The sequence below is a fragment of the Eubalaena glacialis genome, chromosome 14 (assembly GCF_028564815.1).
Source record: "Eubalaena glacialis isolate mEubGla1 chromosome 14, mEubGla1.1.hap2.+ XY, whole genome shotgun sequence".
Lineage (NCBI taxonomy): Eukaryota > Metazoa > Chordata > Mammalia > Artiodactyla > Balaenidae > Eubalaena > Eubalaena glacialis.
The window spans coordinates 65063560-65087400 of NC_083729.1; the positions used below are offsets into that span (position 1 = coordinate 65063560).

At 52.7% G+C, this 23841-nt stretch overlaps 4 protein-coding genes across 8 annotated transcripts; 1 reads left to right on the forward strand and 3 right to left on the reverse strand.

Moving 5' to 3' along the window:
- Positions 1-428: 428 nt before the first annotated feature.
- MRPL53 (mitochondrial ribosomal protein L53) lies at positions 429-3313 on the reverse strand. The gene is made up of 3 exons (XM_061168599.1): positions 3153-3313; positions 2941-3053; positions 429-2848 (listed from the first exon to the last, which is right to left on the reverse strand). The coding sequence occupies exons 1-3, from the start codon at positions 3242-3244 to the stop codon at positions 2715-2717; spliced, it is 339 nt and encodes a 112-aa protein (XP_061024582.1). The 5' UTR covers positions 3245-3313; the 3' UTR covers positions 429-2714.
- Positions 3288-11162, reverse strand: CCDC142 (coiled-coil domain containing 142). Of its 5 annotated transcripts, none has more exons than XM_061168595.1 (10): positions 9295-11162; positions 8923-9009; positions 8694-8843; positions 8426-8556; positions 8240-8353; positions 5415-5529; positions 5022-5199; positions 4697-4896; positions 4379-4536; positions 3288-3392 (listed from the first exon to the last, which is right to left on the reverse strand). In XM_061168595.1, the coding sequence occupies exons 1-10, from the start codon at positions 10355-10357 to the stop codon at positions 3288-3290; spliced, it is 2301 nt and encodes a 766-aa protein (XP_061024578.1). In that variant the 5' UTR covers positions 10358-11162. The 5 variants fall into 5 exon arrangements, with proteins under 5 accessions (XP_061024578.1, XP_061024577.1, XP_061024580.1 ...); XM_061168594.1 differs by having other exon boundaries at positions 3311-3493; XM_061168597.1 differs by lacking the exon at positions 8923-9009 and having other exon boundaries at positions 3311-3493.
- On the forward strand, positions 10183-18361 carry TTC31 (tetratricopeptide repeat domain 31). The gene is given in 12 exon segments (XM_061168600.1): positions 10183-10900; positions 13783-13885; positions 14009-14224; positions 14366-14451; positions 14890-14964; positions 15047-15126; positions 15234-15429; positions 15754-15802; positions 15878-15971; positions 16065-16206; positions 16422-16523; positions 16714-18361. Coding segments are annotated over 12 exon segments (1857 nt in total). The 5' UTR covers positions 10183-10483; the 3' UTR covers positions 17011-18361.
- Positions 18362-21220: 2859 nt separating this feature from the next.
- On the reverse strand, positions 21221-22993 carry LBX2 (ladybird homeobox 2). The gene is made up of 2 exons (XM_061211289.1): positions 22751-22993; positions 21221-21717 (listed from the first exon to the last, which is right to left on the reverse strand). The coding sequence occupies exons 1-2, from the start codon at positions 22953-22955 to the stop codon at positions 21332-21334; spliced, it is 591 nt and encodes a 196-aa protein (XP_061067272.1). The 5' UTR covers positions 22956-22993; the 3' UTR covers positions 21221-21331.
- Between the last annotated feature and the right edge of the window lie 848 nt (positions 22994-23841).

Here is a 23841-nt window from a genome sequence, read left to right on the forward strand (position 1 = left end):
GATGGTTCAGAAATGCAACTTAGATTCATAGTTACTTCTCTCCAACAGCTCAGCATAAAAGGTGTTTTCATAAAGTACAAATCTCTATCATCCTCTAAAAAAACCCTACTCCACACCCTTATGCTATTCTAGCTATTATCACACCTCCCATCCAAACTCTAATTATATAAAACTACTACTTTATGCTGCACACCCACTTCTTCTTTCACTATAATCTGACTTCTGGCCCCACCCTCCACTGGTAGACTTTTTACTCATTTAACAATCACCTTCTGACCAAACCCAATGGTCAGTCCTTTCTTGCTACCATTGCACCTGGTCCACACCTATTCAATATATTGTAGCACTTAGTACACACACCTGAGTTTCACCATTCATCTTTGTATCTCAGTACTAATCAGTTGAAGTCACAAGGTTGATGCTAAATGTTGGTAAATTCAACAAAAGTTTATTGCACACTCTGTATCAGGCAATATGCAAGGTGCGGGGGACACAGAGAAAACAGCCCCAACCTCAAGTTCACAATCTATAAGCACAGTGCCAGTACTCAATCCGTGTTTACAGCAGTGTTTGAACCATCCCTGTTTTTACAGATGAGAGTAGTTAATCTGGCCAAGGATAATAGCCAGTTAACCATGGACCTGGAGGACTCAAATCTAGGTTGTATCCTTTCGTCACTAAAGAGGCCTATAACATACGGCCTCTTAGATACTATGCTATGCTCACCCAATATTATAGGCAGTTTACAGGTATCAATTTATTGATTGATTGATCTTTGGCTGCACTGCATGCAGGGATCTTAGTTCTCTGACCAGGTATTGAACCCGTGCCCCCTGCAGTGGAAGAGTAGAGTCTTAACCACTGGACCACCAGGGAAGTCCCAGATATCGATTCATTTAATCTCTCAACAGTTCTATGAGGTAGGTACTATTATCCCCATTTTATGAATGAAGAAACAGGCACTGAGAGACTAAGTAATGTGTCCAAAGTTACATAGCTACTTAAGGGAAAAGCTAGGATTCAATCCCAGGAATTCTGGATTTTACTACACTATACTGTCTCCTGATAGTTTTCTTTCTTTGAAGGGAGAGGGGGGGAAACCAGTCCTTTGAAGATATAACCATTTTAAGAGAGAAGTAGTATAGTAATGGGATAGGAGGAAATATATTTGGCGAAGTACACAGCAGCCAGTGTCCAGAGATTCTTGATTGCCTAGCTGAACATTCTGAAGTTTTTCTCTAAACCAGTGGCTATCAACCATTTTTTCCTACAACCTGCGGTAAGAAATGATTCTATACTGCAACCAAGTACATGCAGATAGACACACATACACATACTTTATATAATACCTATATCTATATTCATGATTATATGCTTAAAACTTAAGTTTCTTAAAGAATACTTCCCAGTGCATGTGCCATCTACTGATACTTTTTATTCTATTTTACTTTGTTTTTTAAAGGCTGATTTAACCCCCTAAATTGACTTCATGATCCACATTAATGGGTGGTAACCTAGTATGAAAAACACTTTAGGCAGGGTGCCTAAAAAGTACTTTAGGCACTGTTCTCTGAAACAAGTTGTAATAATAAAACCAATGATATGCTTTGGAAAGATAAAAGTAAGCAGCAGCAAAAACGGTTAGCAAAAAGGAGACCAGGTGGGAGAATGCAACAATAATACAAGAGAGTGAATGGAAATGTAGAGAACATTTCAGAAGCTTTTGTTTAAGACAGAATATTATGAACTTACTGACTGGATATGCAGGGAAAGGGAGCAGGCAGAACCAGAGATAATGCTGTGGTTTCCAGCTCAAGTGGCTGAGCAGATGAAGTGCCTTTTAAAGGAATGAGGAAGTCAGGGGAGGAGGCAAGTACAGTTGACCCTTAAACAATGGGGGTGGGGATGGGAGTTAGGGGCCCAACCGCTCCACAGAGTTGAGAATGGGGGGATAACTTTACAGTCGGCACCCACAGTTCCACAACCGCAGATTCAAACAACCACGGATCGTGTAGTACTTGTACTATGTATTTATTTGAAAAACAGGCATGTAAGAGGACCTCTGCAATTCAAACCTGCATTGTTCAAGGGTCAACTTTAGAGAGTATGTAAGATTATTGGGTTAGGGTTAGACAAAGAGTGTTGGTGGAATTTGGAGAAAATTGGTAGTAAGTACCCTGACTATAGCACAGAATTTGAGATTAGAGCCAAACAGAAATGTAGGGTTTAACCCAAGAGGGTAGTTCAAGTCATGACAGAATATGAGATGCCCCAAAAATAAAAGAAGAGAAAGAAGGAGAGTAGTATGCCTTTATGGTTAAAAGAAGAAAAAGGACCTGAGCGGAAAAGAAGTTACACAAGGGAGGGAATTAAGAGTGGCAGGTGCTACTGAAATGGAAAAATGAGGACTGAAAAAACAGCATTTCTAATAAGAGTAAGAGGTACCTTGAGTAGTGTTGGAAGAAGCCAAATTCAAAAGGGTTAAGCAGTGAGTGATGGTAAGAAAATGAAATAAATTCAAATTTGTCCAGACCCCTGCCCATCTTGTCTCGTCCCAGAAACACTGGCTGGATTTGTAGTCACAGGGCTCTTTCTTTTTTCTTTTGCGCTCTGTGGTCTTCCAGATAGTGATTTGAGTAATTAAGTCAAGCTCTTCTTAGATGTGCCCTTAGCAGTCTTAGGTGAAAACCTGCTTGTTGGTCTCTTCCGCGCTGTCAGCGCCCGGTACTGGCGCCCGGCTTGTCCCCGCTCCCCGTCGCACCCCTGCCCTGGATGTGGGAGGCGAAGGCAGAGAGCATTTCCTGGGCGGTGAGGTGCGCGCCGCGCATAATCAGGCGATGCCCGTCTCCTGGGGAAGAAACAAACGAGTCAGGCACCGGGAGGACGGCGGGGCCGGCGCCGAGAGCTAGCGACTCCCTCCCGACTCCCAACCAGACCCACCGAACAGCACGTCCACGCAGGGCTCGGAGCCGTCGTGTCTCACGTCCGCAATCACCGAGCAGTTGAGGTTGGTGCAGCGAACTTTCTCGCTGCTCACGGCCTGGAGGAAGGTCCTGCGGTGAGAAAACGGCGTGAGCGCCCGGCAGAGGGGGCTAGACCCCCGGCGGGAGGAAGGCGCGCCCCTTCGCGTCCGCACTCCTTCCCCCTCGTACCTTGTCGACTCCACGTTCTTCTCGAAAGGGCAGAATTGAACCCGAACCTGCTTGACAGAGCGGAGTCCGAGCCGAGCCAAGGCCGCTGCCATGGTGACCCCCACCCCGGAAGGACTCGTGCGGGCGGAAGTGTCGCTAGTGCGAGACGCTGTGGGCTGCTACGCGCTTCCGCAGTCCCCCGACCTCCGCCTCGTGCGGCTTCTCTGCCACGGTCGGTGGTGCTGGTCCCCAGGCCGCCGCCTTGGGCTCCCCAGCCGAGAAGAGGAGGAAGGCCAGGAGGGAGACAGATGATTTCGGCACAGGGTATGGGGCGCCCAAAGTACGCGGTCAGTAAACACTACCTGTCATTAATAGCCGCCTTTACCACGGTGAAGACAATAAACAGTGCAAAAGCCGTTTGCACCTGGCTCCGATAACACGTCTTTTGCAGCCTTTACTCCTCTGTACCTTGCTGTGCCAGATCTACGTTAACACCGTCTTAAGTGCTGGTCCCTTCCAAGGAGAGGGCACCACCACGGCAGGGATTATAAACCTACCAGAGGGTAAACTCCACTCAGGTAGTTTAAGATTAAACACGTGGAACTCTGGAGTAGCGAAGCTTACACGTGAAGGTCCTACAGCCCAATATTCTTAAATGACTAAAAATAGTGATGGGGAGAGGAGTGCAGGGTACTATTATATAGTATACGCCGTGGGACTGATTTAGGTGTAGAAATTCCTATTCCACCTCTGTGGTTCCTGATGAATTAACTTTGTAGTAGTGTCCCAAACTTTCTGTGTTTAGCCTGGCTCCTGGGACTTAAGAGGAAGTGGCATCTAGGCTCCCTGCTTTCTATTGCTTTTTCTCTTTCCCTTTCCCCTGGGATCCAACCCTAAAGCCTTACTCCCAGCATCTAGCCCCTTACTGCTAATGTCTAGCTCTGAGATGTCTTCACTGATGGGGAACTAAGCCCAAGCTTCCCAAGGATGCTGACCTCCAGGTTTCTAAGTCCAGGCTCTGTGTAGCTTGTGGTTCTCAGGTACGCTTTCTTCCAAGATCCCAATTAGGCTTTTTTAATATGCATTTCTAAATGTCTGGGCTTTTTCAGACAGAGATAGGGAGTTCTGACGGGCTCTGATTAGGGTCCTTAGGATTCAGAACTGGTGCTCAGGCAGGAAAGAAAAGGTAAGTGCCTGCGGGGATGCTGGTGCTGCCTCAGGGCAAGCCAGGCCTGCTGATTTCCTACCAGGTAAGCCTCAGGGCTAGGTCCTTCTCCCCACAGTGTGCTTAGCAGCTGAGCTGTCTGGGCTGGGAGTGCTCCAGGTCGAAGAGGGGGCTCCAAGCTCTCCAGGCTGTTGAGGCTGCTGCTGGGCAATTCCATGGTCTGGACCTCATTACATGCACCTGGTAAGGCAGGAGTGGAAGGCAGGTGGCTGGCGGTGTATGTGTGTGGGAGTGGGGTACACGCAGAAGCTAGATCAATGATGAGGATGGGGGATGCGGCACATAAAGTTATGAGCTAGGGGCAAAGACAGCCTGGAGTTGGGGAGGGAGAGTGACTCACAGCAACAGGGAGGCCCCCTGTAGACTTGAGTCTTGGGCAGGGGCTGCTGCAACAGACACAGCAGGGCCCCGTCCAGCCGCTGGAAGATGCTGAGCGTGAACAGAGTCTGGCGAAGTTCTGGGGACAGGCCCCACTGCTCCTCCTCCAGCAACTCCCTGACCACTCCAAAGTCTTGTCTGAGCTGCAGCGCCCCCTGCAGGCTGAAGGCCAAGGTACAGTGTGGCCACCTGACCCTCCTGCCTCTCCGAACCGCTCTGCCCCACCCATCCCCTCCCTTTTTTTCAGTTCCATTCATCTCCCTGCCACGGCCTCCTTTTCTCCCCACCTGAACCGGATCCCGTGGGTGAGGATGTGGTCAAGCCAGGCACCCAGGATGGCAGTCAGCGCCTGGCTGAGGGCAGGGGCCTGGGCTTGGTGTGGCAGTCCTTGCAGTCCTTGCAACACAGGCTCCAGTACCCTGCGGACCACCAACCCAGCATACTCACTAGGGATACTGGGAAGTTCTGGAGTGAGAGAAGAGAAAGGACAGGATATGAGGCTAGGGAGATCCATCAAGCCCCTAATGGAGCATTTGGGGGAAGAGGGTAGTATTTCAGGGTGAGGGGACACAGAAGGTGAGGACAGGATGGAGACAGAGGAGTGGAGCCAGGATTTGGAGGGGCCAGGACACTGTTACCCCCGGAGAAGCCTGGAAGGGAACGCTGGGATGAGGACTTACCAGGACAGAGACGATGCCGCCAGTACCGACCCCGTGGCATGTGGAGTTCGAAGTCCTGTGTGGCTTGTTTATGACATTCTTGAAAAAAGAGACTTAGTGACTCTTCAGGCAGGAGCTGTGGGGATAAGGAGAAAGTAAAAGGGGCTTATCTCTGAGGGACTTGTCAAGTTATATGCTCTTCTAAATCTGAGGTGTTTAACCTGGCATCCATAAAGCCCCAGAACAGAATTGTATGCATAATTGTATGGGCTTGGGCATTTTCTGAGGAGAGATACTATAGCTTTTATTGGGTTTTCCAAGAGGTCTGGACCAAGAAAAGATTATGGACAGTTGCCCTAAGATTACCCTGCTCTCCTCAGCTTGGTTCAGAGGATGGAAATCCTCCATGTTAATTTTGTTCCATAGGAACGTTAATAGGAAAAAAAAAGGGAGACACCCTTACCACCGCCAATGTTCAAAAGCAGATGCTAGAGAGAGGTCTGCATGATCTGCAGACAGGCAGAGGCTGAAGAAAGAAAAGGGAATTGTACGATCTTCTGTCTGTCATCTATAAAAGGAAGGCAAGAACTGTGTGTAGACCAGGAGCAATGAATATAACTTTCTAAGATTCAGGAACCTTTGGAATGTCCTCACACTGAATATTCTTTATAGCCACTTCCATTTCTCCAGAGCATTGTAACCCACAAAGCAAGAAAAGGCCCATGTGCTGGTTTGGTTTCTTTGGTTTGATAGGTTTTGTTTTTGGAGGGGGAGAAGACAGCAAAAAGGAGGGGCCTCTACAGCCCATCTAAGAGAAGAACGCAAGAAGTGGGGTGTGTAGTGGCAGGTCTAAGGAAAAGGTGACTGTATGCCTGAGAGCCTGAAGAGAGGAAAGGACCTGGCGGGGGCCAGACTTGGTGGGAGAGAGCCCATGTGGCTCCTGATACATGGGCTCTCTCCCACCAAGTCTAAATCCAAACTCTTCTTCTCTTATCCCAAACACCAGAACCCCCTTCTTCCTTATATATAACAAAGAAATTACTCTTTTGTCAACTGACATTTGTTAGGAAATTCTGCACTCAACACTCGGAAAATACAAGGTCACACTATGGGACAGTATTTTCTGTGGGACATTACAGTCCAGCTGAGGAGAAAACTCACATCTGATTCTTCTTTTTCATCCCAGTGCCGTATGTGGTAGAATGCCCAGAGCAGATGCCCAATAGTGCAGTCACCAGGCAGAGAAGCAAGGCATGAAACTGCTTTGGACAGTGTTTGGTTCACATGATGAGCACACTGTCCCTGCCCCTTTTGCTCTGTTCTCACTGCAACTACCAAGAGCTGGACCCTTCTCATATTATGTCTCCCCACCTCCCTTCTATCCTGACCTCTATAGCTGGATCAAACTCTATCACTGTCTTCACTGTTCCCCTCCTGCTCTTACAATGGCTCCCTATCACTTATGAGATAAAGTCCAAAATCTGTGGGCTGGTGTTCAGTGCCCTCCACAACTTGATGACAACCTACTCCTTCACAATCCTCCACCCCCACCCTTGAGATGCACATGCGAGGGCAAGTGTATGCTCATGTACACACACACACACACACACACACACAGGGAGCTTCTGCTTTGGTCAGACCATCTCGCCAGTACTCCCCCAAGGAACTATGAACTTCCCACATCCAGTAACCCCTGCTGCTCCTCTGAGGATGCCCAGCCACCAGCTTGAGCCACAGACCCTGTAAGGAGCTTCTGTTACCATATGTCCACCAAGGCCTTCCCTCCCCAGAGCTCCCACAACCGTCACTGTCCACCCTACTCATGAAAAGCCTGTTCTGGGACATGTTGAGTTGAAAGAGGCAGCAGTAAATTGAGGTATAAATGCCCAACAGGCAGATGCAGATGGTGGATTAGGGCTAAACTGGGGGGGTCTACAGCACCAAGGCACTGTGGAATGCAGAGAGAAAAGGAGCAGAGGGGCAGGGACTGAACTCTACAGCCACGCCCCTATTCAGGGCAAAGAGCAGACATTTGGGCAGGAAGAGAAAACAAAAAGCAGAGAGACATCATCCATAGTAGGAACAGATACTGTGTAAAATGGGGAAAAGTTAGAAGTATAATAGTTTAATTCATAAATTTAGAAGAAAATAAGAAAATATTAGAAGAAACAGCCAAGAGTGGATGAAAGTTACTACTGTGGAACAAGGATCACAAATCGAAGTTGGGGAGGGGCAATTAAAGTGCTATTTTTTCATTAGACGCCTTCTAAAATATTTCAGTTTTAATAAAAATACAAATGATACTTTTAGAAAACAGGAGAAACATATCAAAAACTAGTAAATAAAAGGAAAAGTCAATCATTTATCTTGCTTTTTCTCTACAAATTATACCTCAAAGTAACCAAGTAATTTATGAGGGCAAGTTTCACTTTATAAGAGTAATCCAACTAATAATGAAGAAGGAATGATAGAATTGGAATGTCACCACCTTGCACCCTCTAATGAAATAATGGATATAGACAATGATCATCAATCATCAGTGGCTGTTAACATCACAAAATGAGAGCCTGACATGGGAGTTGGGGGTGGGATATATAAGTGAAATAAAATTGACCATGAGTTGATGATTATTAAAGCCTCAGTGGTAGGAATATGGTGGTCCATTATACTCTTCTCTCTACTTTTGTATTTTTTTGAAATTTTCCATAATAAAGAGAGGACAAAAAGTGAAGAGCAAGAAAAGATAAATTTAGTGGCGATTCCAAGGCACTGAGTTGTTCTACCGCCACCACAACCACCCCACCAACCCCAAAGCTGGCCCCTGGCAGGTCGCCTGCTCTCCTTACCTGGATCTGTGCAGTCAGCTTCTGGATCTCCAGGCCCAGCTGCTGCTCCACCTCCAGGGCCAAGCTTTCCTTTGAGGCCAGGCTGGACAAAGCTTCTGCCTCATATAATAGAAGCTTTGGCAGAAACAGGGAGTGAGATCCGAGCCCAGCCCAGGATGCTCCCCTCCCCATTCCCTAGCTACTCACAGGTAAATCCTTCTGGATCAGGAGCAGGAAGGAACCTGGGGCCCACGCTGCCAGATGCTGCTGAGTTCTGCCCCAAAACCAGAGCAAGGTGGTCTGCAGGGTACAGAGCCCCAGGGAAAGGGGGGCAGGACCTGGGGAGAGGAGGGACAGAGTATCTGAAGGGCCACGGAACACCTTTGGGAGGAGGCAGGCTTCAGAACAGATTAAGGAATAAAGGAGATATCCTCAGCTGTTCTCTTATCGCCCCATCCCCAATACTTTGTCTCACCTGGAGGCCGGCAGAGGAGCAGTCCTGACCTGGGTTCTCGAAGGGCATCCAAGAGAGGAGGGAAGAGCTGTTGCAAAAGTTCAGTTGTTTGAGAGGATGAGGGCAGGCTGCTCTGATTTCCACTAGCAGATCCCAAGGCCTGGCAGAAGCCTGAAGATGAGGGGGTGTGGTTTGATAAGGAAGGAGCAGTCTGGGGCTTGTGTCACTGCCATTGCCCCTTCCTTCTCACCTTGATCCCAGCTCCAGATAAGAGACTGATGAATTAGGTTGTGACACAAAGAAGCCAGCTCCTTCTCACACTCCTGAGGCAGTGATGCTAGTGGGAGAAACGACTGGAGCCTGAAAACAGGGTCCCTCTTTTGCCCAACACTGCCCCCACTCAATGATGGGGGAAGAGGGGAGGCTTCCCCCAAGACTCAAGGCTGGCATGGAAAGCAAGACTTTGCCTTGAAAGCCCAGAAACTATAGCCTGAACCCCCGGGGGTGGGGTGGGGTATGTTCATTCTCAAGAGCCTGTTTTTGTAGTTAGGTGGCAAGTGAGTGAGGTGAATACAGAAGAGATCCCAGCCTTCCCAAACACCCACCCAGGCCCATCACTCACCCTGACCCAGTGCCTGACTCAGCTGTTGTGCCGCTGCCCTGGGGTCCCTCCAGGGTCCTAGACTTAGGTCCAGACTCTGAGCACAGGCTGCCCACAGCATGGTCCAGTACTGGCTCCACAGGGCCCCAGCCCCTCCAAGCCCCAGTCCACTGCTGGCTGAACCCGTCACGCCCCCCATCAGGCCCAGTAGCCCTGGCAGCAGCTCCCGCTCCTCTTGGCACCGCCTGCGGAGCTGGTCCCTCAAGTCGGATCCCCTGAGCGCCTCATCCAGCCAACCTGCCACCCGGCAACCCCGCTCCCCCGTCAGGAGGCGGAGCACACGGGCCGGGGGATAAGGGCGCGCTGCCCCTGGAACGTAGCTCAAGGCTTTTCCTTGCAGCTGGTGGTAGGCGGGAAGTGCCAGCAGCAGGTCGGCGATTTGGGATGATAGGCCTGGGCTGGCGGGCGCCTGGCCCAGAGCCCGAAGCTGCATCTCCATAGTAGCATCCAGGCGCTGGGCGGCTAGTCCGACGGAGCGTGCCAGGAGTAGCGACTCGGGTGTCTCCTGAAAGCCGCTTCGCAGGACCGCGCCTCCGGAAGGGTGCGCCAGCAGGTCGCGGCACAGCTGAGGCAAGTGGCCGGGGGATGGAGCGCCGGGACTCAGGATCCTCAGGAGGCGCACGGTCGCCTGTAGGTGGCGGGCGCAGTCCTGGGCGTGGAGGAGCTCCTGCCGCTCGTGGTGCAGCCGCAGCAACACCGCCCGGAGACGCTGCAGCGCTGGAGGGGTCGGGCCGCCAGCTGCCGGCTCCCGCCCCCAGTCCACAGCGCCAGCCTCACAGTGCTCTCCTGCGTCCGCCGGCACCGCCCACCACGGTTGCCCTCTCGGAGTTCCGCCGGGCCGTGGGTCCAGGCAGGGGATGCTTCGGGCAACCGGCAGCCGCAGCCAGCCACGAACGTTCCGGCGGAGAGCGCCTGCCCGCTTTCTCTGCCACTGCTTCTCCTCAGCGCCCCTGGGCTGCGCCCGTAACGGCGGCACGGTAGCCAGCGGAGGCAGAAGGCCACCAGAGCGAGACGCTTGGGCCATGGGACAGCTTGTCCGGAACGAAGCTAACGATTCCCACCTCCCCGTACTGCTCAACGCCTGCCGCAGCCGGGGCTCCGCCCCATCCCCGGAGCCGTCATCTCTGGCCCGGGAGCCGCCGGGACCGTCATGCACTCTCTCGCGCTCCGTAAGCGGAGGCTTCTGCCCCCAACAAAGATGGCTGCCTACTCTGTCCTACTCTGCCCTTCGGCCGGTGTCGAATGCCAGACTTTCACTTTCGGGTCACTGTTGACGGGGATGGCGCCGATTCCGAAGACTGTGGGGCTGGTCAAGCTAGGTAAGCAGGTGAGACAAGACCGGAGGGGGTCCAGGAGGACTGGGGCAGCCCCAATTAGATCTGTTTTCAGTAGGATTTTGTGCTTCACGCGATGGGCAGAGGGCTCCAGCTCACCTACCCCGAGGCCCCCAGACGCGCCGCCGCCTTCTTTTCCTATATACTGTCCTCTGCGGCCCGGCTGCCCGCTGGGGGTCGCTGCTGTCCCCAAACTCTGCAAGGAATTCGGTCCTGAGGACTACGGCGACGAGGTAAAAAGGACTCCTTGAGAATTTCTTGGTGATCCAGGGGTTAGGACTCCGCGCTTTCACTGCCGAGGCCAGGGATCAGTACCCGGTCTGGGAACTAAGATCCCGCAAGCCTCGCGGCGCGGCCAAAAAAACCAAAACATAACTCTTAGCTGCTCTTCGGCCCGTTCCCTTTACGTTCACGCCTCTTTTCAGCCTTCCGTGTTGAGCCCTGCCCCGGCCCGGCGCCGCGCGGGGCTCCACCAGGGCTTTGGAGAGGCGTAACTGTGGGCCCTACTGCCAAGAAACGCAACGCAAGTGGAGGCGGGGGGGGGGGGGGGGACGGGGGCGGGGGCGGGGACGACTCAACGGTGATAAATGCTTGAAGTGGGCAGGATCGGGCAGACGAGGGTCTCTTAGTTGAGGATTGGGGAGTGGGTAGGAGTTGCTTGGGGAAAGATATTATGAACAGAGGGAACAGTGTGAGCAAAGACACTAAAGCAAGGAAACGTTGAGAACTTCACTGAAGTGAGACCTTAGTTATGGGTTTGAGAGAAGAGGCGAGCAAGAGGGCAGCAAGTGGTTTGAAAGTCCTGGTCTGGCACATGGGTTTGGATGTCCTGAAGGAGGTGGTAGGGTTATAGAGGGAGGGACAGGATCAGATTTGGAAGCACTGAGAAGCTATACTTCCAACTGCTACCTGGTTATCTCTAAAACCAAACTCAACAAGTCCAGAAGTTAATTCATCATCTTTGCAAATTCGTTGCGTTTCCTCTCATCTTAATCTTGGTTAATAACACAAACTTCCATCCAGTTGCTTAATTCAGAAACCTGAGAATCATTCTACATATTCCTCCCCTTTTCTTTACCTCACCCGTGTAGTCAGTCACAAACTCTACTTCTGTACCTCACCCGTGTAGTCAGTCACAAAATCTACTTCTGAAGTGTCTCTTCAATCAAATCTATTATTTCCATTCCTACTTCTGCTGCCACTACCTTAGTTCAAGAACTCATTCTTTCTGGCCTGAACAGTTCTAATGACCTGCTAGCTAAACATTTCACCCCTAGACTCATCTCTTTCCCCAGTACAATTTCATTTGAGCATTTCGTTTCCCAGATTAGATCCACTTCCATCACTAACAGGACAAAGTGCAAACTCACTGGATCACACAGTGTTCTTCAGGCACAGCTCCTGGCTGCATCTCTATTACAATAGCCTCCTCACCCATCTCTCTGCCTTTGCTCATTCAGCACACACTTATTGAGCACCAACTATGTACTGAACACTGTTTTAGGCACTGGGAAGAAAGCAGTAAACCAAACAGACAAAAATCCCTATAGTCAATGAATTAGCAGTGTCTAGTGGGGGCAGCCAGTCAACAAATAAACGATATAGTATGTCAAATATGAGAAGTGCAAAGGAAAATAAAGCAAGAAGGAGGATAGGGAACACTGAATGGAACTGAGAGGTTTTGCTTTTTAAAGGGAGTGGTCAGAGAAGTCCTCCCTCAGAAGATTTAAGCAGGGATCTGAAGGGGATGAAGGAGTGAGCCATTCACTGGGGAAAGAGCATTCCAGGCAGATGAAGTAACAAATACAAAAGCCCTGAAATGGGAGCACACTTGGTGCACTGTAGGAGCTTCAAAGGAGACCACTGCAGTTGGAGGAGGGCGAGAGGGTAGGAGATGATTTCATGAAGAGATTGGGTGGCCAGATCATGTGTGGCCAGGTAGTGAATTAAGAGAGTAGTATAGACTGTGTTTTGGGGAGAGATAGAAGGTCAAGGCAGTCCTTTTTTTGTTTGTTTTTAAAGATGGCTTACACTAACTAAGGAAACAATCCTCATTAGAACCACAGAATGTACAGGCCAAGCCTTGAAGAGTCTTGCCTCATTTTGTGAATGAGGAAGCTGAGGTCCAGAGAGGTTAAATGACTTGTCCAAAATCAAACAGCCCAGTAGTGGCAGAGCCAGAACTAAGATGCAAGCAGCTGTGCTCCAGCACAGTGTTCTCTCCGGTTCTATGCTACCTGGCTAATTAAGAGAGCAATAAAAAGCAATGAATAATAAGGTTTTAAATTATATAACACAGGCTATGTTAATGCAGCTTGGTTGAGTGAGGGCAGACATAACTGGAAATGAAAGGGTCTGGGAAGGCTTTGTGGGGAGATGGAATTTGAACTCTTGAAGGTGAGGCAAGTTGTGGTGAGAAAGAAGCTCAGAGCCAGGAGGGATTTGAGGACAGCTGGGGGAAGACCCCAAGGCTGGAAGGAGCCTGGTGGCAGAGGGAGGACGGCAGCTAAGTAGGAGAGGATTGCAAGGGGAAACTGGAAAGGTCAGCCAGGGAGCTTTTTGGAAGGCTCCAAATCCCAGGCTAGACTCAATCCTGCCTGTGGCCCTGGCAGTGGGGGATTACTGGAAAATTCTGAGTAGGGGAGTAATTGCTGAGAGCTTGGTTTGGGGGAGAAACAGATAAAGTGCAAGGGAGAGGCCAGCCAGGAACTGTGGCACTCATTTAGGCGTTGAGGTAGCCCCAGGGTGGATTATATGGAGGTGTTCATATTCAAGGATATGGCAGGGGACACTGCTGGAAGAGCAGGAAAGAGGGCTCCATTTCAGGGGCATCAGTGTGGCTGACCTAATGACAGGATGTCAGAGAAGCCTGGACTGAATGCCACCCTCAGCTCTTGGGAAGGCAGGAGACTTAGTGAAGGAGGTGATACATGTGAAAGTCAGGAGCAGCGTGTTTTGAGGTGCTGAGCAGGGAGAGGTCGGCCAGTAGGGTTTTCCAGGCTGGGTGGCTGGTTAGTGGTTGCCGTGGTGGAGCGGTGAACCCAGCCAAGCTCCTTGCTCTCTCCCAGAGTTCCCCACAACACCAACCTAATCTCCCCTCCCCTCCCCCTCCCAGGACATAGTGGATTTTCTTTGGTGGCCTGTGGAGAATGATCCCCATGGCCTGCATCGGATCCGTGTGGGTGGGAGCAGCAGGCGGCTGCAGCTGTGTCACCATGGTGGGGAGTGCAGGGGCCGGGCCCAGGCTGGTACCCTGGGTGGAGGGGTTGGCTTTCAGATGCTCCTCTCTCTCATGTTCTTTCTTTCCCTTCTCTTTCTCCCTCCTGACAGATTCCCTCCAGACCATTTCTGTTATGAGGGGGAAACTACTGGACAGAATGACAAGGCCAAGGAGGCTGAGAAACTGGGCACCTACTGTGGTCTCCAAAAGTCCTTCCTATACCCTCCACGAGGGTCTAAGCCCTGCCCTCAAAGCCCTTGTGCCTCAGCATCCTGCCTCAGTGACTCAGACAACCTGCTTCAGGTGGCCATGCCTCAGAGGCTCCTGCTGACTGAAGAGATGAGACTCCAGTTCTCCCAGTCCCCAGATTCCCATGTCTATATTCTCTCCTAATCTGGATCTTCCAAGATTCGTTCATACTGCTTACCTCCCTTTCGCTTTCTCTCTCTCTTTTCCTGCCACCTGCCCTTCCTCCTCCAGGAAGCCAGCCGCCTGGCTGAGGAGCTGGTGTCTGAGCAGGAGCGCATGAAACGGAAAGCAGAGAAGAAACGACTGAAAAAGAAGGTAGCTGGAGGGCAGAAGGGGTGGGAGCCCAGAGGGACTTGGGGGAGGGAAGAGGAGAGAACTCTAGATGGCCAGGGGGTCCCATGGGGCTCAGGGACTGGAGGGTCTCCTGGAGGCCATTTGGTGCAGTGGTTCTGGAGTCACACTGTGCTGTCTGGGCTGGAATCTGCCTCCTTACTATGAGCCCTCTGCCTGGTGACTGTCTTATCTGCTTTTTCACCTGTAAAATGAGGATGACAACAAAACCTACCTCGTAGAGCTGCAAGGATTAAATGAGATAGTGTATGCAAAGCTCTTAGTACGGTACCATGGCATGTAATATATATTGTCCACATGAAGAATTGGTCTCAGGATACAAACTGTGTGTGTGTATGTGTGTGGGTGTTTAAGTATAGTGCTCAAAATACATCTTCCTCTTCCTTGTCATTGTTATTACAGCATCAAAAGGATCGGAAGCGAAGGGAGCGTTTGGAGCAGGATGGCAGGGAGTCCAATGCGAATGTCTACAGGCAGGTACTAAGAGCACCAGGTGCCAGGAGTTGGGGGCTGGAAAAGCAGGCGATCCCAACTCTGCACCTATTCACCTTCCCTCCAGTCTGAGGCATTGCAGTTGGGGATGGGAGCCCCCCCGTCCAGCTCTGGGAGCCCAGCTCAGGGACAGTGTTGCGAGGAAGAGGTAGGAGCCTCCTTCCTTCCCTTCATGGTCTCTGCCTACCCTCTCCTCCCACTACTCTAGGACATACCTCATCCCTGCCCCTCCTTAACTTTCCTTTCTGCTCACGGGACTCACTGGATCTATCTAGTACCTTTGTGTCTCTGGCTTTGTGCAAGGTTGGGGATTGGCCCCCCAGTGCCTGCAGAGAAAAGGGACTGAGTCAGGAGCCCCAAGGCAGGAGCTTGGGTCCCCAAGAGAAGATGAGTTAGGAGGAAGGAAGCACTCCAAAAGAAGAGAGCCCCAGGCAGAGTCATAAGGCAGAGGTGAGGAGGAGGGCAGAAGAACCTCAGCTGGAACCAGTGGAAGGGGTGCCAGAGGGCTCTGGGAAGTTACGCAATCTAAGGGTAGAGGGCAGTGACCAGTAGAAGGAGTTCTCTGGCCCTAGGATTAAGAGACCTGGGATCAAGCTCCATCACTGTTACCCTGACCCGGGGTAGTTTCCTCTGCAAGAAAGTAGGGCTGATGCCATCTTGCAGACCTGTCATGAGGATTACATGAGTTGCCTGATACAAACTGTTTAAACAAAGGAGAAGGATTTGGGAAGGCTGAGGCCTTGAGTCCTGCTTGACTTTGCTTCCCATTCCTAGGCATCTCTAGGATTGCTGGCAGCTGCCTTACAACAGAGCCAGGAGTGAGATTCTTTCTCTCTCCTTCCTCACCCATCCCTCCCTGCGATAGCCCCATCTGAACCTTCCTACCCTCTCTCCTCCCCAGAGTTTAGTACCAGCTTTGCCCAAAATGGTTTCCACCACAAGGCCATGGTCCTCTTCACCCAGGCCTTGAAGCTCAACCCCCAGGACCACCGGTCGGTGGGGGGGTTGGCCTCTGTGCTGGGACGTCAGGGCAAGGCTGGGTGCCGAGGGAGGACCTGGACTTTTGGCCACTTTGTCTTTATCAGGTTATTTGGAAATCGCTCATTCTGCCATGAATGGCCGGGTCAGCCGGTGTGAGCCCTGGCTGATGCCCAGGTAGCCCTTACTTTGCGGCCTGGCTGGCCCCGGGGCCTCTTCCACCTGGGCAAAGCCTTGATGGGACTGCAGGTAATGGGTCTGAGGTTGGAAGCAGAAGAGGAATTTGAGTGGGATCGGGTGGGGATCAGGTCTACATTTGACATTTTCTAGTTAAGCTACTACCACAATGTCACAATGTTAGTGGTACTTGGAACTGGAGCCAGTTTGGGAAAGGGAGCAGTTTTAAGTTCCCTGACCCCACTGACACCTAAACTTTCCTCTTTCTCATTCCTCTGGGACTGAAGCATTTCGAAGAGGCAGCTGCTGTGTTCCAGGAGACTCTGAGAGGCGGATCCCAGCCTGACACAGCCTGGGAGCTCCACTTCTGCCTTCTACAACTCACTCTGGTAAGGGGACCAGACCCACTCTCATGCTGAGGGGGAAACAGAGAGAACTGGCCGGGATTGCAACACCAAGTGGTGCTGCTTTCTGCCTCAGGCAAATAAGGGGGATGGGCAGGAATGCATGGGATGAGGGGGGCACAGGCAGCACTGCTGGAAGGAGTATCAGGTGCCCCTCCCTCTTCTTTCTCAGCAGGACCAGCGAGGAGGAAGCCCTGGGCCGCCTCTGTCAACTGGATTCCCCTATGCATTTCCCCATGTTGAGCTGGGGCCTTCAGGCCTCCTCTCCCTCAGTTGCCCTGGAAGCACTGCCCCGAGGGCCCCTGGCCTTCTGTCTCCACCCTTGCATTATCCCCCACATCACCTGAGCCACTCCAGCTGGTCCCTCCCCCATACTCAGAGCAGAAGACCCTGTCCTCTCCATTTCCAGGACTCCTCAAAGGGCTGGGGCATCCTGGGACTTGGGCCCCAGCACCTACCTCACACCAGATGAAGGAGGACCTGTCCCTAATAAGGCAAGGCCATGTGTGCATCCCACAGGGATGAAGGACACTGTGTGGTAGCAGTTCACTGCACATTTTGAGACCTGTACTCTAAAACCATGGTTGGGAACATCCCTGGCAGTCATGACTCTTGCCACAGAGACCTTCTGATGAGAGAAAGGAGCCCTACATCCACTGAAATAGGCTTTCTTTGGTTCTTAAGCAGATGGCTTCTTCTGGGAGCAGTAAGGAAAAATAAAATCCCCCAAGGCTCAAGAAGGGATCTGTACAAAAGTTCAGGTTTTCAGACTATAACAGACCTGGCAGTGGGGGCATTTGAGGCTTGCCCTGCTTCTTGGCCCTGGGGGACTCACTCACCGGCCAGAGCTCTGTGCTCAGGATGGGGTCACAGTAATGAATAAGGCCCAAGTCTCGCCCTTCAGCTTGACAGATGCTCACTTCTTCCTAATCCCAGTTCTTGCCCTGTTTTCTGAAGCCTGAGCTCCTCATGCCCTGTTTCCTGTCCACACGTCTATACATATTCTGACCTCTCCTTTGCCCAATGGTCTGATGCTCCCCTCCTCCCACTGCTAAAAGATTCACCAAGGGTTTGTATTTACCAGCTTACCAGCTCCTGCTTGGAGCTGGCAGAGCCCATACATCTCCAGGTACCTGCACTGCTGGCTCTCCCACTGATGGGGCCTTAGCAGGTACCCAGGCTTCTGCTACTTTGGTCATGGTCTTTCTCCACTCCAGCACTGGGCATTGTAACCAGCCTTTCCCCCATGTGAATTTACTTAATTTTTTCCACCCAGGGTCACTGCCCCTAAGGAAGGCTAAAATCCTCTACTTTCTGAATAAGAATCATGACCTCCTTCTGGTTTCGCCTCTAAGATCCTGGCAGCTGCTCCTGGCTGGTTCCTCCCTAGCTCTGCCTGGGACTCTCAGCTCATTTAAATGTGGATCTGTAGGGGACTTTTAGGCCTCCAGAATGCCTTTCCTAGAGGAACCATTTAGCAGGATGAATGACTCTTGCTGTCCTATGGGTCTTATTCAACACCATTTGCACCTAGAGATAGGAGATGCTGAAGCACCTCTTTATTTAAGGCTGTCCCAAATTCTTTTTATTGTTTATGGTTTCAGGCCCCTTAAATACTGTATGACAGATTGAAGTCTGCCATTACTAGTTGGGTCACCTTCGGCAGATTTCTTAACACCTGTGCTTCAGTTTCCTCATCTGTAAAATGTGGGCAATCCCTACCTCACAGGGCTGTTGTGAGGGCTGAAAGAGAAAGTGTGAGAACCTACCTACCGAAAGCCTGGTACATAGTGGGTGTTAAATAAACTGATTTTTATCTGCAATTGTCCTACATATTCATGATTCCAACACTGGGAAGAGAAGTATGAGTGAATTGCTGCTTATTTCACAAAATACAGAATTTGTGGGACTGTGGTTCTCAAAGCGTGGTCCCTGGGCCACCAGCATCAGTGTCACCTGGGAACTTTTTACAAATACAAATTCTCAGGCCCCCTCTAGACCTTCTAAATCAGAAACTGAAAGAGTGGGCCCAACAGTTTGTGTTTCAATAAGCCCTCCCGGTGATCCTGAGGCACCTGACGTTTGGGAAGCTCTGCTCTAGGACCTAGCAGAGGAGACACCCATCCAGGAGGCCATTTTGGTGGGACAGGTTTGAGTTTTGTTTATCCAAGCCTTGATTATAAGAGGTGGTAGCACTGGGCTAGAATTTAGGAAGCCCTAAGTAGCAGAGGGTTATGGCTCAGAGCCAGTTAACCTGACTGAACCCTACCTTCCTGACTAGAATTATTTGCCCTGGGAGTTCTTTGCTCATGCCTGGCTGGCGCGGGGGTGGGGTTTGGGAGAGGTGGTTGTGTTTGTTTAAGGGGTGATTATATCACAGTGCCTCCATACCAGGCCTGCTCATGTGGCCCTCTTGTTCTAGACTGGGGCTAGGAAGGTGGGACTTACATGCTTTGGGGACTCCACTAGGGCTCCTGGCCCCTCAAAGAAGGGCCACCCACCACTACTGTATGGCATCTTTGCTTTCAGGCTGAGCTGCTCCTTGCTCTTCCAGCCCCTCAAAGAAATGTCCCCGCCCCACTACCTCTTAGACTGTCCTGGACTTGAATCTTTCCCAAGAGCCATAGGACTCCTGACACCTTGCCTCCACTCTGTCCCACACTCACACTGCTAACTGGTAGCGTTCTGACCCAGCAGCCTGAGTTCTGAGTCCCCAGGGCTGGAAAGCAGAATGACCAAACATCCTGGTTTTCCTGGGACTGAGGGATTTCCAAGGCTGTGGAGCTTTCAGTGCTAAAACTGGGAAAGCCCTGGGCAAACAGGAATGAATTGGTCACACCAATCTAAAGGTTCCAGAGAGGCAGTCTTTAGAAGGGGATGAAGGGAATACAGATGGAGCCCTGAACAGGAACAAGGGGAGGTATGTGTGTGTTGTATATGTGTACTGTAGAGGCAACACAGGTGCAAAGAATACTTTTTGTATATAATAGGTGACAGATTCTTAGCTCTGTACTAGTCATTATCTGTTCCTGTCAATGATGTCATTTTCCTTCCAGTTGCCCAGGGTTTCAAGGTTGTCTTTGACTCCTCCAATCTTTGGTCACTGGAGAAATTACACTGATTCCTGTTTCATAACAACCTTCCTCCCCACTCCAAGTCTGGCCCTGAATTCTCTCTGCTCTTACTTTTTGCAGTGGCCAGAGCTACACTCCTTCCTCAGGTCTGTGCCAGTCACCCTGCACATGCAGCCAGATGAGCCTGCCCTAAACATTGCTCTTATACCTCTCCTCCCTAAAACCTCCAAGAACCATGACATGCTCTGTCTACAGTACAATGCCTAAATTCCTACCTTTGGCTCTTCCCTCTCTCCGCTCTGTGAACACTTCTTTCGGTTAGTAGTCCCAGCCCCCACTTACAAGCTTCATGACATGATCATGGGCTTCTGTGATTTCATTCTCCTTATCCTTAAAATGAAATTAAAGTCTCATCTCATGGGATTTATTGTAAAGATTAATCCATGCAAAGCATTTGGAACTGTGTCTGAAAATGCCAGGTTCGTTTCTGCCTTCCAGCCTTGTTCACCTCCCTGAAATATCCTTTTCTGGGACTTCTACCTGCAACTGAGGCCCTAGCTGACACACACCCCTCCCCCCCCCCCCCCCAGCACTGGGTGGATTATTCCCAGAGCATCCTGAGAGTGGGATTGTGGCACCTGAGCATGGGAAGGTCTGAGGAGGGAGGAAGGACTGATGAGGAGGAAGGACTGATAGAGAGGGGAAGCAGGAAGACCAAGCCTAAGCATGGTCTCCTAAAGATGAACAGGGATGACCGGGCATGGGGAAGACCTGCATCACAGGGAGTGTTCCTCTTCCCTCCCCATCACATGCAGGAGGATGATTAATTACCAGCGTTAGAAATTAATCCCAGAAATGTCTGCTGGAGGAGGTGGGCTGGGCTCTCTACCCTGCAAGCAGCTACTCTAAGCTCTGCCTCAGCAAGTAGGACCAATCCTTCCCACCCTCCCGCCACCACCATCATCCTGGTGGTGACATTTTCCGCCCAGGTGCGGGGTGGGATGGAGGTCCCAGAAGCAGGGGTATGTCCCCTCTCCCAGAGCTCATCACTTTGCCTGTGTCTCAGCATAGGATTCTCTCTGTGGGGGCGAGGAGAAGGGTCAGGACTCTATTAACAAATGACCTCAGGGTGGGGAAAAAGGAGAGTCAGGCAGGGCGCTGTCACTCTGGGGCCAGTCTATTAGTTAGGTGCAAGGTCTCCCCGGTGGCAGCTGGTCAAACGCCGGGTGGAGACCTGGAACTAAGGCGGCCAGTAGAGGAGGGGTACGCGCCCGCAGCTACCAGAGTCCCATGCCCTTCCCCTCATCCTGCAGTCTCCAGAGCATAAAGCTGACAAGCACCAGCTTTGAAGGCTGGTTGGATGCCTGGGTCCACATCCTGACCTAGGGGTTGTTCTTTTGTAAAATGGGCATAATTATATCACCTACCTTATAGGGTTGCGTGAGGGTTAAAGGAAACATCGGATTTAAAGCGCTCGGCACGGTGCCAAGTACGGAAGCTTCGCAATAATCAGCAGATTTTGCTTTTACTGCTGGGAGCGCCAGGATTGAGACGTGCTGCGGCGGAGTCTCAACTTTATTCTCAACCATTGGGAAAGGTGGGCGTCTGGACTGTGAGCCGGAAGGGGCCCGGGTCGACACCCTCCCTTTACCCCGGAACCCAGACAGGACGCGGGGGCGCGGAGCCCAGGGCCCCAGAGCCCTGGAGGTGTCTTTGCCTTCAATCGTCCACCTGTATCTCCTCGTCTGACAATTGGGGCCCAGAGTCAGGCCGGGCGGGGCCAGGGCAGAGGCCTGGGGCGGCGTCAGGCAGCGCGAGGCGGCATTGGATTTCGGGGGACAGCGAGCGCAGCGAGGCCAGGTCGGCGCGCATCTCCTCCACGTCGCGCTTGAGCTTGGCTCGCCGGTTCTGGAACCACGTGACGACCTGCGCGTTGGCCAAGCCGAGCCTCGCCGCCAGCCCGTCACGCTCGGACGGTGCCAGGTACTTCTGGAAAACAAAGCGCCGCTCCAGCTCCAGCACCTGCTGCGCGGTGAACGCCGTGCGTGACTTCCGCCGTCTGCGGCCGGCCCGGCCAGGGCCCAGCGCGCCTGGGGCCGCGCGGCCTGTGGGGACAGGGCGGGGGTCAGCCTTCTTCTAGCTTGTGGAAATCAGGCTTCGGTCCGGGAGGAAAAGCGGGGGTGGGGTCAAGCCAGCGAGGGGGGGCGTTGGTGCGGAGCGAAAAGACAGACGGGAGCCAGAACCGCCGCCCCTTCCCGAACTTTGCGATGGGGGAGGGTGGTATTTCAGCCCGGGGGTGGGGCACAAAGTGGAACCGGCCACTGGGGTACTGGAGGCAGGAGGCTGAGGGTATCTTGCGGGGACTGGGGAGTGGGAGGAGGGCGGGACAAGCCAGAGAACTGGTGCACCGTCAGGCGGTCTAGGGCGGGGCCTTTGAGACCTTCCGGAGCCCCTGGTCGAGCGGGCTTGCAGGTCTGGGCCGGCACCAGAGGCAGGGGCCGACCATGGTCAGAGTAGGGGCAGCCAGCCGGAATGGTGAGTGTGAGAGAACCTGCACCGTGCCCTTCTTTAGACTCGTGGGTGTCGGGCACTCTCGGCTTATTCTCTTTGGGTGACACGGGAGCCCCCTCCTCGAGCCCAAAAGGGAGAGAGTGGGGGTACAAAGGAAGAGGAAAGACGGAGTCCAGAGTCCCGCGGCCCTTGAGGCTCCAAGGAACTTCTGCTCCTTGCGCCCTCTCGAGAAGAGAGCGGCTTGGAGCGGAGCTCGGTCACCCGGAGAGGCCCGAGCCTCGCCTCCCTGCACTTTCGGCGCCGCCCTTGCCCTAGCTCACTCATTTACAGCCTCCGGGCCAGGCCTTTTGTCTCCTCTCTGGCCTTTCTCTGTCGCGATTGCTCCGCTCAGTTCTCGACGGACTGGCCCTTCCCCTCGGCGCTGGCGGCCTCCAGGAGCGGGCGCGGAGCCTGGGAACTAACGGAGGGGAGGGGAGAAGAGGGAGAGGCAAACCCCGGCACGTGGGCTGAGGGCAGGGTGCGGATTAGGGTAGTGGCCAGTGTGAACGAAGGTTCGAGACCGGGAACCTGGAGAAGAGAAATGGGGAGAAGGCCAAGTCACAGTGAGCGACCTCGCCGGCGCTATACCTTCAGAGGGCTGCGGAGCGTGCCCGTCAAGTACGCGGAAAGTTTTACTAGTCAGCTCCTCCAGCGCGCACAGCGGCGACGTGGGACCTTGGTTCGACTCTGGAAGCTGCGACGCAGAGGGTCCTCGGGGAACCATGCGCGGGCCTAGGATGTCTGCGATGCTGAAGGGTGTCCGGGGTGTCCGGGGCTCGGATCCCGAGCTCATGGCCAGCCGGGCTGTGGCGGTCCCGCCGCCCGCCGCGTTCGGCTCCGCAGCTGCCTGGGCCCCAGCGCGGCTCCCGATCTGGGCCCCCAGCCTCGGACCCGCCCCCCGCGCTGGGCCCGAGCCTCGAGTGCCCCTCCTCCTGCGCCCCCACCCCCCAACCCGGCCGGGTCCGCGGTGGGTCTGGAGCTGGTAGACGTCCCGGCAGCGGTATTTCTCCCGGGTGGGGAGGTGTGGAGAGAAACCGGAGGAACAACCCGCCGGGCCGCTGGGCTGCTCTGCGCTGCCGGACGCGGCGCAGTGCACACTCGGGCTGGACCCTTCCTGGGCGACCCCCAGATTCTGTATACCACAGACTCCCCGCCTAGCCGCAGCTCTGGCTCATAAACTCGTCGGCAATAAAATTGCTTTCCCTGGCCCCAACGGCTGGGGATTTGCAAAATTCCGAGAAGGGAGAGCAGAGCTGGCAGTGGTAGGATACCCAGTCTCACCTAGTAAGGACCTCTGTCTCCTGACCTGGCCCCCTCGTTCCGCCCCATCCCTGCGGAACGCTCTTAAAGAGGTCGGACGGCTGGAAGTTATTAGCGCAGTGCTGGGGGCTGGGGGACTTGAAACTTGGAAGGACCTGGCCGGGCAGAGCGATTGTAACCGGGAATACTGGGGATGCCATGGGGAAGCAAGTGCAGGTGAGTGGACTCTGCTGGCTCTCTGGCTGGACCCAAGGCTGTCCCGCTATGGCTCAGGGGCCCTGAGGAAGTCAAAACACATGGAGAAGGGGCCAGAGACCTGGGCCTCAGGAGAGAGGACACAGCAAACCAGAGCTAGTGTTACTGCCCAGGAGGGGTCTTTGCCAGTGAAGCCTGGGCTTCCTGGTTACTCTTTCCATCTA

What these genes read in the sequence shown, in the direction of transcription:
- MRPL53 (XM_061168599.1), bottom strand. Translation starts at nt 3,244, where the DNA reads ATGGCAGCGGCCTTGGCTCGGCTCGGACTCCGCTCTGTCAAGCAGGTT. An exon ending in AAGAACGTGGAGTCGACAAG is followed by an intron (nt 3,054 to 3,152) that starts GTACGAGGGGGA and finishes TTCTCACCGCAG; the next exon opens with GACCTTCCTCCAGGCCGTGA. An exon ending in CTGCGTGGACGTGCTGTTCG is followed by an intron (nt 2,849 to 2,940) that starts GTGGGTCTGGTT and finishes TTTCTTCCCCAG; the next exon opens with GAGACGGGCATCGCCTGATT.
- CCDC142 (XM_061168594.1), bottom strand. Translation starts at nt 10,357, where the DNA reads ATGGCCCAAGCGTCTCGCTCTGGTGGCCTTCTGCCTCCGCTGGCTACC. An exon ending in AGCTGACTGCACAGATCCAG is followed by an intron (nt 5,530 to 8,239) that starts GTAAGGAGAGCA and finishes TTATCCCCACAG; the next exon opens with CTCCTGCCTGAAGAGTCACT. An exon ending in CAGGGGGCCTCCCTGTTGCT is followed by an intron (nt 4,537 to 4,696) that starts GTGAGTCACTCT and finishes CTGCCTTACCAG; the next exon opens with GTGCATGTAATGAGGTCCAG.
- LBX2 (XM_061211289.1), bottom strand. Translation starts at nt 22,955, where the DNA reads ATGAGCTCGGGATCCGAGCCCCGGACACCCCGGACACCCTTCAGCATC. An exon ending in CGCTCCGCAGCCCTCTGAAG is followed by an intron (nt 21,718 to 22,750) that starts GTATAGCGCCGG and finishes CTGTCCCCACAG; the next exon opens with GCCGCGCGGCCCCAGGCGCG.